This window comes from Astyanax mexicanus, chromosome 4, assembly GCF_023375975.1.
Source record: "Astyanax mexicanus isolate ESR-SI-001 chromosome 4, AstMex3_surface, whole genome shotgun sequence".
NCBI lineage: Eukaryota > Metazoa > Chordata > Actinopteri > Characiformes > Acestrorhamphidae > Astyanax > Astyanax mexicanus.
In genome coordinates, this window is record NC_064411.1 from 48575590 (window position 1) to 48587617 (window position 12028).

General features: G+C 37.4%; 1 protein-coding gene across 1 annotated transcript; it reads left to right on the forward strand.

Moving 5' to 3' along the window:
* The first annotated feature begins 1109 nt into the window (after positions 1 to 1109).
* On the forward strand, positions 1110 to 11651 carry pgpep1 (pyroglutamyl-peptidase I). The gene is made up of 5 exons (XM_022678827.2): positions 1110 to 1307; positions 3470 to 3522; positions 4668 to 4784; positions 6237 to 6469; positions 7934 to 11651. The coding sequence occupies exons 1-5, from the start codon at positions 1277 to 1279 to the stop codon at positions 8124 to 8126; spliced, it is 627 nt and encodes a 208-aa protein (XP_022534548.2). The 5' UTR covers positions 1110 to 1276; the 3' UTR covers positions 8127 to 11651.
* The last annotated feature ends 377 nt before the right edge of the window (positions 11652 to 12028 follow it).

A 12028-nucleotide genomic window follows, 5' to 3' on the forward strand; every position in this document is an offset into this window, starting at 1 on the left:
ATAATGGAATCACTCCAAAAGGGCATGGACATCTCATCCAGGAAGTCACAAAGAATCCAAAACAACATTTAAAGAACTGCTTCCAAACTCAGCCTCGGTGAAGTTCAGTGTTCTCGATTCAGCAGTAAAAATGGTATCCATGAAAGAGTTCCAAGGAGTAAAACACCTTTTTTACATAGAGCCAGGCTTGAAGAGCTACTAAACCCTAAATCATATTTTTTACATTAATAGATAAAATGTGTTCCTTTGAAGTAATGAAACATGCCTGTCCTGCTTTTTCCTAACCTTTAAAAAACACGTTTATTGTGGTAATTTCCGCCTCTGCAGTGCCCTCACAGGTTTAACTGTGTTATAGGTGTGAATGAGCTGAGGGTGGAGTAAGCAAAAATTAAGGGTTTAGTTCCCCATTAATAAATGAATTTATAATTAAAAACCAGCTTTTTATATTTACTCTTGGTAAACAGGTTACGTTCACATTACCAGGCTGAAGTGACTCAAATCTTTTTTTTTTCTCATTTTATCATATTTGAGTCACTTCCTTATGTGGTCCTAAATTAGATATGCATCCGATTCATGGACATGCGACATGAATGTGAACGGTCAAATCGGAATTCATGCATCTTTTTGTGCTTTTACGCATGCGCTACATGCTTCTCGACAGCTACAAAAACAGCAAAAGCAAACCGCCTGACCTTTTTTCACCTCCTCGACCTGAGCATGAACTTCAGACCAGCTGTTTACTCTCCACTCCAGCAAAAGATCACATATGCTCCACACATGAGCTGCTAACAAACTCATCCATTTCCCATTTCGTTTCTCAAATATGAGTTTTTTTGTTGTTGGTAAATAAGGAGATGTTCATAGGTATCTATGTGAGCATGTGAGGCGTTTCAGGGACAGATTTGTTCACATTACACACAGATACAGATCACTTACATTTGTAAATGTGAACCGATCTGATGTGAACCGATCTGAGCAAAAAAATCGGATTTGAGCAATGTGGTTTGTAATGTGAACGTAGCCTTATTCTCAGCTGTGTATTTCTCCTTTAAGTGTCGGTGTTCTGCCTGGGCGGCGGGCGGCGCTGCTGAGCTCCGCGGTGCTGGAGCTGAGAGGAGCTGAGAGGAGGAAGAGCAGCGCAGGAAGAGTTGCTGGGAGTGGAGTTGGTGGTTATTTACAGTCAGAGATCATCAGCGCTTCTCTCATGATCCTCAGATCTGCTCCCTGAACTCTCTCTACAGACTGACCTCAGTTCAGCTACTGCAGCAGCAGCAGCATGGAGCACAGGAAGACTGTGATAGTCACAGGTAAACAACTGCTTTCTGTCCTTATCTCTGAGAGAGAGAGAGAGAGAGAGAGAGAGAGAGAGAGAGAGAGAGAGAGAGAGACAAAGAGAGTGATAGAGAGATGTAGAGTGAGAGAGAGAAAGAAATAAAGAGAGAAAGAGTGTGTGTGTGAGAGAGAGAGAGAGAGAGAGAGCGCGATAGAAACATAGAGTGAGAGAAAGAAAGAGAGAGAGACCGAGAGAAATAATGAAAGAAGGGGATAGAGGGATAGTGATAGAGACAGAAAGAAATGGTGAGAGAAAAAAGTAAGAGAGAGAAGGAGGGAGAGAGAAAGATTGTGTGAGAGAGTGATAGAGATATATAGAGTGAGAGAAAGAAAGAAAGAAAGAGAGAGAGAGAGAGAGAGAGAGAGAGAGAGAGAGACAGACATAATATGGATTAGAACATTACTCAAATAGCACAATTCACTGTATACCAACTCTACCTCTTCACAACTTTACAACTGATGCTCTCAGACATTAATAGGCAAGAAATTCAAATAATTAACTCTTGACAACTTCAGCACAGCTGTTAACTGAAAGCCTACCTCATAAAGCTGACTAAGAAAATCCAGCCAAGATGTGCAAAGCTGTCATCTAACCAAGAGGTGCTACTATCTAAAATATAAATCATTCTGGTTTGTTTACTAAATTACATATATTTCTTTACATAGTTTGAGTGACTATACTATCAAACTACAAAAAACACTGAATTTAAGGTGTGTACAAACTTTTAAATGGTACAGACCTGGTGCATAAAATAAGGACATTTTCTTGTTTACTGTAGTTAACCGCTTACTGCTAATAAAATAAGTTAAGCAACAAAAATATTACAATAGAGGTGTGCCAAAAAATCGATTCACATAAGAATCTTGATTCTCATTTACTACGATTCAGAATCGATTTAAAATGTCCCAAAATCGATTCTGAGGGGCGGGTTTTGGACTGATTTTGGGCTGGGTATTTTTGTTGGACCTGGCAACCCGCTTGTCCCTTCAAACCGAGGTCTTCCAGACCCACACAGAGCGTAGTAGGTGTTTGAGAATCACCGGTAAGATGGCAGAACAAGCACTATATTACCTTAGATTAACGTGTAGTTTTAATGTTTTATGGCAGAATGCTTCATAACAAGCATAAAAAAGATCGCTAGTAGTTAGTTTCAGTAACTGTTAGCTAGCTAACTAGCTAACTTTCCAGTTCCACCTTAAATAACGCTACAGGTGGCTGCGGGCTGCAGCATTTAAGGCGGAACGGAAAAATAACAATAAGCTAATCAGAGCTCATTTCAGCTCCTCATCACAGAGGAATTAAGGAATGGACAATATGAATTAATTTCTCCACCTCCTGCCCCCTTTCTGAAGAAATACAACGACCTTAAATTAACTAGTTAATCAGCAGCTGCTCCTGAACTTTAGCGCTCCACTGCTATCATCACATCAGCCCAGCAGCGTCACCTACACACCACCGCTAGTAGCCTGGTAATAAAGCAGTGTTATTTATTATTTATTTATTGTTCATTAACGTCATTGTGATATCCCAGTGATTCCTCTGTCACTGAGGACCCACATTCCTGCACATTTTATTGTTTTTGTAACACATTACTTGCTCCAGGACCAGTGTATATTATGGAGGGTTTTTTTTCCAATAAGATTCATAAGCCAGAAGCAGAAATTTTTATAATTCAAATCGTTTTGAATCAAAAATCGATTTTGAATCGAATCGTGGCCCCCAAAATCGGAATCGAATCGAATCGTGAGATAGTAATCGATTCCCACCCCTATATTACAAGCAGGTAACATTAAGAATCAAATAACCCCAATTAAGCAAATGATACCATGATGGAGTCTATAGTTTATAGTATAAATAAGTGTTTAATTTGTCAGATAATCAGTGATCAGATACTGATGATTCTTCTGGTACTGGATAAGTGACTTTAACCTTCAAGCAGTTACTCATTAAATCGGAGCTGCAGTCTGGTTACGTCAGATAAAAGCTCATCACACTGTAGAGCGTAAGGGGGAGTCCACATTTCTACATTCCTGTGTGTGTGTGTGTGTGTGTGTGTGTGACAGTAAAGCACAGTAAAACAGCGTCTATCAGTGTAAGAAGTGTAAAGCACTGATAAAATCCTTGTCTTTTCTGCAGGTTTTGAGCCTTTCGGAGAGCATGCTGTAAACGCCAGCTGGGTGGCTGTGCAGGTATGAAGAAATCAGCTGATTTCATCTTATTTCCAAACTACAGGAAGTTAAAAAGTAATCAAAGAACAAGAGTCATGGGGTTCTTCTATGAGCGGACTATACATTTTTACTATTGCTGCATAATTAATTAATTTATATAGGAGTAATTTGGTTTAATATGAAGGAAATATAAATATGCTGACTATTATATGAGACATTGTTTTACAGAAGTTAATTATTTTTTTATTATTACAATGCGCTACATTAAATAAGCAAACATTTTAAATGTTGTGTGTGAATGTAAAAAAATCCTAAATAGAAAACACAAGTTTTCAAGACTTCAGAAATGAATGTAGATATCAAATGTTAAATTTAAATTTAAAATTAAAATTAGAATTTATTCTGATAAATACACTACCCAGCCAAAATAAAAAAATCTGGATTTAAGTAAATGATGTGTGGTTGATGCTGCAGTTGGTCTGCAGGTCTAGATTCAGCAACAGCATGTGCTGAAAGAATGAGGTCAGCTGACTGAATATACTGAATATAGACCAGGTTATTCCATCAATGGATTTTTTCTTCCCTGATGGCACAGTCATATTCCAAGATGACAATATCAGGATTCGTGGGGCTGGAATTGTGAAAGAGTGATTCAGGGAGCATGAGATCATCCTTTTCACACATGGATTGAGAGAGAGTTCACCACAGAGTCCAGATCTTAACCTCATTGAGAATCTTTGGGATGTGCTGGAGAAGCGCTGCTTTGTGCAGTGGTCAGACTCTGAAACTCTTACTGAAACAATGCCACAGTGAATGTGTGCCACAATCAAAGCTAAAGGCAGTCCAACATAATATTAGAGTGTGTGACCGGACAGTGTATAACGGCATTATAAACCTTGTAAATGCTGATATGTACTACTTCATCACAATCTATTTAATATAAATATAAATATAAAGACACAAGTTATTACTACTGTCTACCTAACCAATATTAGATAAATATTTTTTTTTATGATGGAATTAAGAAATTGATTAACAAAAATGTGTCTGCTTTTTATATTGAAACGGAGATGTAGGGCAACACAGACTCATTATTTGAAGTGTACTTCAAATGTGTGTTTCTGTGTGTCTTTGTGTGTGTGTGTGTGTGTGTGATTTCATCTCAGGAGCTGGAGAAATTGGGCTTGGGGCAGAATGTTGACCTGCATGTCACTGAGGTTCCTGTGGAGTACCAGGCAGTCCAGAACCTTCTGCCATCACTGTGGAAACAGTACCACCCACAGGTACTGGCACTGCTGTTCGTTGGACAATTTCACTGAGTGCCATTAAGACCATTGATTTTTACGTGTGCATACACACACACTATATGTCCAAATGTTTGTGGACACCTCTTCTATTAAATACAGCATTGCTGACGCAGATCTGCAAACACACACACACACACACACACACACACACACACACACACTGTCTTGTCCCTGTAGAGATTTGTAGAACTGTCTCTGTAGTATTGGTACTCTCTGAAGCAGATAAACATTAACCTATCAGCACCATGCCTAATGTCAGGCCTTTGCTAGAGGGGTGTAAATCCCCCTCACTCTCTTTACACTCAATGTGTTTTCTTACATTTTATGTATTTTTTTACAGTGTAAATTTAATATTAAAAACATTAAAGCTATACAGATGCAACACATGCAAAATTGCTTTTTAACAAAGTGTAGATGCTTCTAAGTAGCCACATTTATCTTTGAGTACAGATCTGCACACTCTTGGTATTTTAATCTCAGTGTCTTCATGAGGGAGAGTCACCTGGAATAATCTTCTAGTTTCTCAGTATCTGGAGTTCCTGGAGATGCTGAACAGTACAAAACTTTTTTTAATATACTGTTAACTACGTAATTGCAAATGTTTCCCTTACGTCCAAAATTTTGACTATAGCTATACTAGTATGTCATAAGAAACAATAAATGTGCAGGTGTTCCAAGACTTTTGTCCAAGTTTTAAATCTGTTTACAGTAGTTATACACTACATAGAATTCTATGTTGAAGTAATGTGTGTTAGATGCCTGTAACATTGCGGTTTGTTAGTGTTCGTTAATCTAATGTATTTGTACTTGCATTTGTTGTAATAAATTTTTTAAACATAACATCTGTATGTGTTCTATAGGCACATTTAGTTAGATTTGTTTAACAGCTGTATAAAATAAAAAAATAAAAAATTAAAGGTTTTTCTATTTTAGCACAAATGTACTGTAATGATTTCTGTATAGTTTAAATTAATGACTTAAGCTGGTTGGTGTGTAAGCCCATGAATAGACAATAGTGGTACTAATGTTATGGATGATCCCAAATATGGATTGTCACTGTTTTACACAGTACATTAGGTATAAGTTCAACTAGGGTTTACGTGGTGATCCTAGGTTTAAAATTCAGTGTTAATACAATAATTTAACCAAAAACATGTGTGGAATAAATTTAAATTATGACTGTGTGAAGGCATGTTCTATTGTACTAATGAGACATCAGCAGTTTATCTGATTTATTTAATGACATTTTAATTGAGAAATAACTTAGCTCATAACACACTCACTTATTAACATTGTTCTTAACATTGTTTTTTCAGCGACAATAAACTATTCTATTGTATTGTATTGTATTCTATTCTATGCTACGCTGTTCTATACAGTACATTTGGACAAACCTGTGCTTTACATCCACTGTTTTGTGCTCCGTAGTTAGTGGTCCATGTTGGAGTTTCTGGGATGGCTACCACAGTAACCCTGGAAAAATGTGGGCACAACCATGGTTACAAGCGCCTTGACAACTGCAACTTCTATCCCGAGACGGAGTGCTGTATGGATGGGGGACCGGACTGCATCCACTCCCTTATAGACATGGACGCTGTCTGCAAGAGGGTCAACTCCTCAGACCTGGGAGTCACTGTGTCCGTCTCGAAGGACGCCGGCAGGTAGAACATGGGCTTCCATAGGGTTCATTATGTTCAACAGAGTACAGATTTTTGAATTTGTTAGAAGAAAATTGGGCATCTAAACAATAGTAGCAACATGTTTACACTATCAATTTGCACCTATGTTAGTCTGGGAAGCAGTAAATTTGGTATTTATTTAAACCTTTCTGACAGTTATCTGAATTCTTGGGGGGGCGGGGGGGGGGCATGAGCTCACACATGAGCTCATTTGGCCAGTATTTTTGGTTTTGCAAATGGGTGGTAATGATTGTGACTGTCAGCATCTGAATAAAATTGTCAATGGTTGTGGAAACAGACAAGCGAGTCTGGCAGTAATCAAATTTACATCCAATGCAGGAGACGTGCAAAAGTATATCTCACAGATTTATGAAGCATTTATTACCAATAATGTTTCTGTCCCATGACTTTTGGCTAACACACAGATTTCAAATAACACCACAAGTGGTTTTAACAACAATGCATAGAATAGAACATACACTATGGGTTGGTTTTGTGGACAAAAAAATATTGTGGACTAGTTCTTGACTACATCTCATTTAATAGCCCATTTTCAGGGCTTATGTATTGCAGGATGAGACTTAAAGGAGAAATATGATTTGAAATGGACTTGGGTTGTAGTGAAACATGATAACGAGTACAAACTTTTGTCGAGTAGCACACTTCCATTCTCCCTCAGCTTTAAACGTCACGGCCCTTAAAATGTTTCCAATTAATTTTGGAGCTACTTCAAGCTTTTTATTGACAACATTATATGCCCCTATCGCTAGCATTGTAAACCTGTTGGGAGCATCACCTTAAAGGCTGTATTTGGGAATGGAGTTGAAAAAATTAAGTTAGGCTATTCGAAAAAACTTTGTACTCGTTATCATGTTTCACTACAACCCAAATCCATTTCACACTGGAGTTCTCCTTTAATCCCTGTTCAACCTATATTTTAAGTTCTCTGCTACTTTTGAACACAACTGTGATGTCATTTGGTGTCAAGCTTAAAATCAATGTGTGTTAAAATTCCTGGAGCCTACTTATAACAACTGTTTTATGCCAAAAGTCATGGGACTTCATGGGAATATCTCCAGTGAATGCTGCATTTACCTTTGGGATATGTGTGTCGTGTCTCCTGCATTGAATGTGGATGTGATTTCTGCAATAGTCGCTTGGTGTCTGTTCACAGGGACAATTCTAGCCAGATGCCACTTGTTACAATCATTTCCACCCAGTACACTGTGCATCGATGAGTTAAATGCACACAAACTCTGAGAATTCACACTGCTTTGCAGCCTCCCTCACAAGATAACACCTCACAATGTATAATGTACAATGTATAACACTATCGCCACAGTAATCAGTTACATACTGTTGTCTCCTGACTTTTTATAAGTGCCATTTTAAGTGTATACTGTCTATATTACACAGTATCTCTCACTATTGTTTAATTCTCGTCAGATACCTGTGCGACTACACCTACTACACATCTCTGTACCTGGGCAAGGGAAGGTCGGCCTTCGTGCATGTGCCGCCTCTGGGGAAGCCATACAGCGCCGTGGACCTGGCGCGGGCCCTCAGGGCTGTGGTGCTGGAAATGCTGGAACTGATGGAACACAACACAGAGAAACAGCTGTGCTCGCATGGCCACTGAGACAACAGGGGAGTGTCCCAAACAGCCCCCTCGCTGACTATGTAGTGTGTATGTACACACAGACAGGAAGTTAGCTGTCAGCTGTGTTGGATGATGTCAATATTGAGCACACTACATAGGCAGCGCTGGGCTGCTTGGGCATGCACCTGCATCCTTACACCTAGCATTGCTGGGGCCAAATAGGAACGGACGGCACTTTAGGGGGTATAGTCAAAAGATGCTGAGACTGAGTCGTGGTGCTATGTATAAAACAAACTATTTTTGAATTGGCGTGAATGAAAACAGAGGAAGTAAAGGCTATGTATATAATATTCACACCTCGGCAGCTTTTTAATATACCCCGGTCACACTATGAACAGAAGGCAGTTGAGTTGTTTTGCATATATCATTGCTGTCACATCAAAACCCTTGTATTTCCATTGTGTTTATTCTATTTTAAAATCAGTATTTTTCAGTCTATAAGGTGCACCGGATTATAAGGCGCACTATCAATGAACGTCTTCTAGTCTTTTTTCTAGTCTTGGCAGCTCTAGCTCTAGCCACAGTTAGCAAGCGCTTAGCCAGTCTCAGTTAGCAGCACTAGCCAGCCCCGTTTAGCAACAATAGCCAGACATGGTTAGCACTAGTAAATGCTGCCCAATAGTGGTAAACTGAGAAACCCTGAGTGTTCCGGTAACCCAGGGCACACTCAGCTATCGGTTCATCCCACATACCTTGTTTTAACACAGTAAACTACAGTCGAATATACTTACCCCTGAACAGCGAAAGAGCTAGTGCTGCAGTTAGCAGTTAATGCTAATACTGCTCCAGCCCCAGTGCTGGAGAAACTTTACTGAAACTCCTGTTTAATGCTGCACTTTAGTTAATACCTGACTGGTAAAATTCATACATAAGGAGCACCGGATTATAAGCACTGAATATTTGTGGGAAAATTAAAGAATTTTTACTGCGCCTTATAGTTTTATAATAAATAAATAAGCTAAATTCAACAAATATGTAGAAATCGATCTACAACAATTATATGATCTTAATTAGATATTTTAAAAACACTTAACAACTATTGCACAGCTATGAAACAGAATTCAACAATGCAATTAATTGACTTATAGCTAGTAGTAGTAATTATATGGTCCGCATCCGAGTGAATCACTGTATTCACACTTGCCCAATTGAACCATAGTCCCATTTAGGAAGACAAAAAGTGTGAGTGTAAAAAAAAAAAAAAAAAAGAAAAGGCCCTTAAAATTAAGTGTGCCACCTGTATGTTACATTAGCACACTACAGCACTTTGAATTAAACATGAGCCTGGACTATCCTCCCAGTTAGATCATTATATTCAGGGGTCAGGCTTTTAATGTAAATTTATCATTTTGGAGATACAAGATTTGATGTGACGGTGACAATAAAAGTATTACACATTTTATTTTCAGTTAAAATGAGAAGCTGGAGTGTTCAGCTTTAGCACAGACACTCATGTTAATACTGAAAGTGAAAGCACGTGTTGTATTTGGTGGGAATGAGTAACAAGTGGGTTGTGCACTAAAAGAGTGGGCTAAACAAGTGGGGGTAAGGATAGAAATGTCAGCCTGTACAGTGCCTATGGCAATGAAATATTAGCTAGCTCTTAAAAGTTATTAGATGTTCTAGGGATGCACCGAAGTAAAATGTTTGTGCCTAAACCGAAAAAAAAAGACATTTTTAAGTTTGCTGCTTTTTACAAGTAAAAATATTAAGTAGACTTGCTTTTCAAAGACACACTAAAGATTTTAAATATCCCAGCAGACAAACCAACCAAGAACTACACTTTACCTCAGTAGTGCTATTCTGGCCATACATTTATTTCAGCAGTGCTGTTCTAGCAAGTCATAAACTTAAATTAACATAAATTTCTAACTAAGTAATTATCTTAATATATAATTATATAATATATAATTATATTTTTATATATTATCCCTGTAGTTTGCTCACTCTCTACACATCAGCTTTGCTTTAAAAAATCCTAACATTAGAGTAAACACTGCCGTTTTACTTCAGTGTACCTTCAGTAAATTATTCTGTTTTTATTTTTTTGTCTGAACACCTAAAGTGCTTTTTATTTGCCATTTTTGGCTGAATTCTTTCGGTTGCCAAATATTCTGTGCATCCCTAGTAGTATCTTTTTTTTATTATTATTAATGATGTATTTGTAATACATGATCATGGTCAAAGCACACTGCTTTGAAAATCCTGTTGCCTTCTGCTTTTATCAAGGGTCTTCTGCCAACGTTGTACACAGCTAACTCTTCAGGGCTACTACAGCTAACTGTCAGCCAGCTTTCCTGTGATAAATGAAACTGTGAAATCAGGGTTGACCTTTATAACCTGTTGTTTGTCATCTCTCAGTGACCTTTTTCCACACAATGATGTCAGAGTTCACATTCTCAAGCATATATATCACTGCTGTCTTAATAAATAAGCATCTCCAAATTAATGTATATAATGCTCTTAATATTTAAATAGGAAAAAATATAAATTCAGAATTTCTGCATAATTCAGTTCAATGATTAAGATATACACAGTCATTCGGAGTGATATGATGTTAAAGAGAGACTTATTATGACTTTGCAATAGTAAGTACAGTGTGATTTGAATTCCAGTGGTTTTGATTTAACACAGCATTTATCAAAATCAAAACGCAAATCACACAAATGTGTATGTTGTATAAAATTGGATAATTCCATTCAAAACTGAAATATAATATAATATGCTGAAAATAATATATAATATAATATATTTGTTGGTTAGTAGATATGGTGCAATCACGTTTAACACCTATAAAATTCAACACATTCTTCAATAACATATCAGGGTTATGCAGTGTTTGTGTTGCTGAATAATAAGCTAATTAAAATATTAATGTATTAAGGTATTAGCATGTTTGTGTTTATTAACTCACACAACCACTGTGAAGAGTTCTGACCTGGGAATCAAGCATTTGACACTCTGAATGTCTTTTGGTATATATCTTAATTATTTAATTATGCAGAATATATTACCCTTAACTTTAATGTGAGCAATTCCTATCTCTATTTCTATTTCAGTTTATTGAACCGTTTTATATGACCGCAATGATATTAGTAAACTTATGGGCCTGAATTGTGCCTATATAAGTTATAGAAATATTATAGCTTTAGGAAAGTTTTAGTTTCAGGAAATCCTGGAAGTGGAAGAATTTACTTTTATTTACTTAATTTTCAGTCTATTTTTTTTTAAAGGAGCATTTTTGTTTATTTGTTTGTCTGTTTATTAAAGAAACACTGGACCAATCTGGAACTGTGAAGCTGGTTGCTCCAGTTTATGATGTCTACCTACCAACAGTCTTTCTCATCATGTCACGTTTAACCTGTGGAGTGGTTTGTTATTTTCAGCTGTGAGAAAAAAAAAATGCTTGTGAACGCTTTATTGGAATTAAATGGATTTTCTGCAGGAAAAAATGTGATTTGATCTACGTCATGATAAATAAAGACACTGTTATTTAACAAATGACACACAGAGTTCAATTCAATTTTATTTCTATAGCGCTTTTTACAACAAAGCTGTCACAAATCAGCTTTACAGAGAAAAACAGGTCCACGCCCCTTCCGAGCAGCACCACAGAGATGCCAATTTTTATGGTGACACAGTGGCAAGGAAAAACTCCCTTTAAGAGGAAGAAACCTTGGAAGGAACCAAGACTCAATCAGAGGACCCCATGCTACTTGGGTTGACCCGCTTTACATGTTTCATAGCTTGGCCCAAAGTTTACCCTGAAGTTATAAAGGGTGTTGCAGTCATGACTGTAGACTGTTTTTTTTCATGCAGCTAGCATTCTTAAAGGCATGGTTTGTTTCAGGTTAAGAAAATGTTGGAAAAAGGTAAGATGA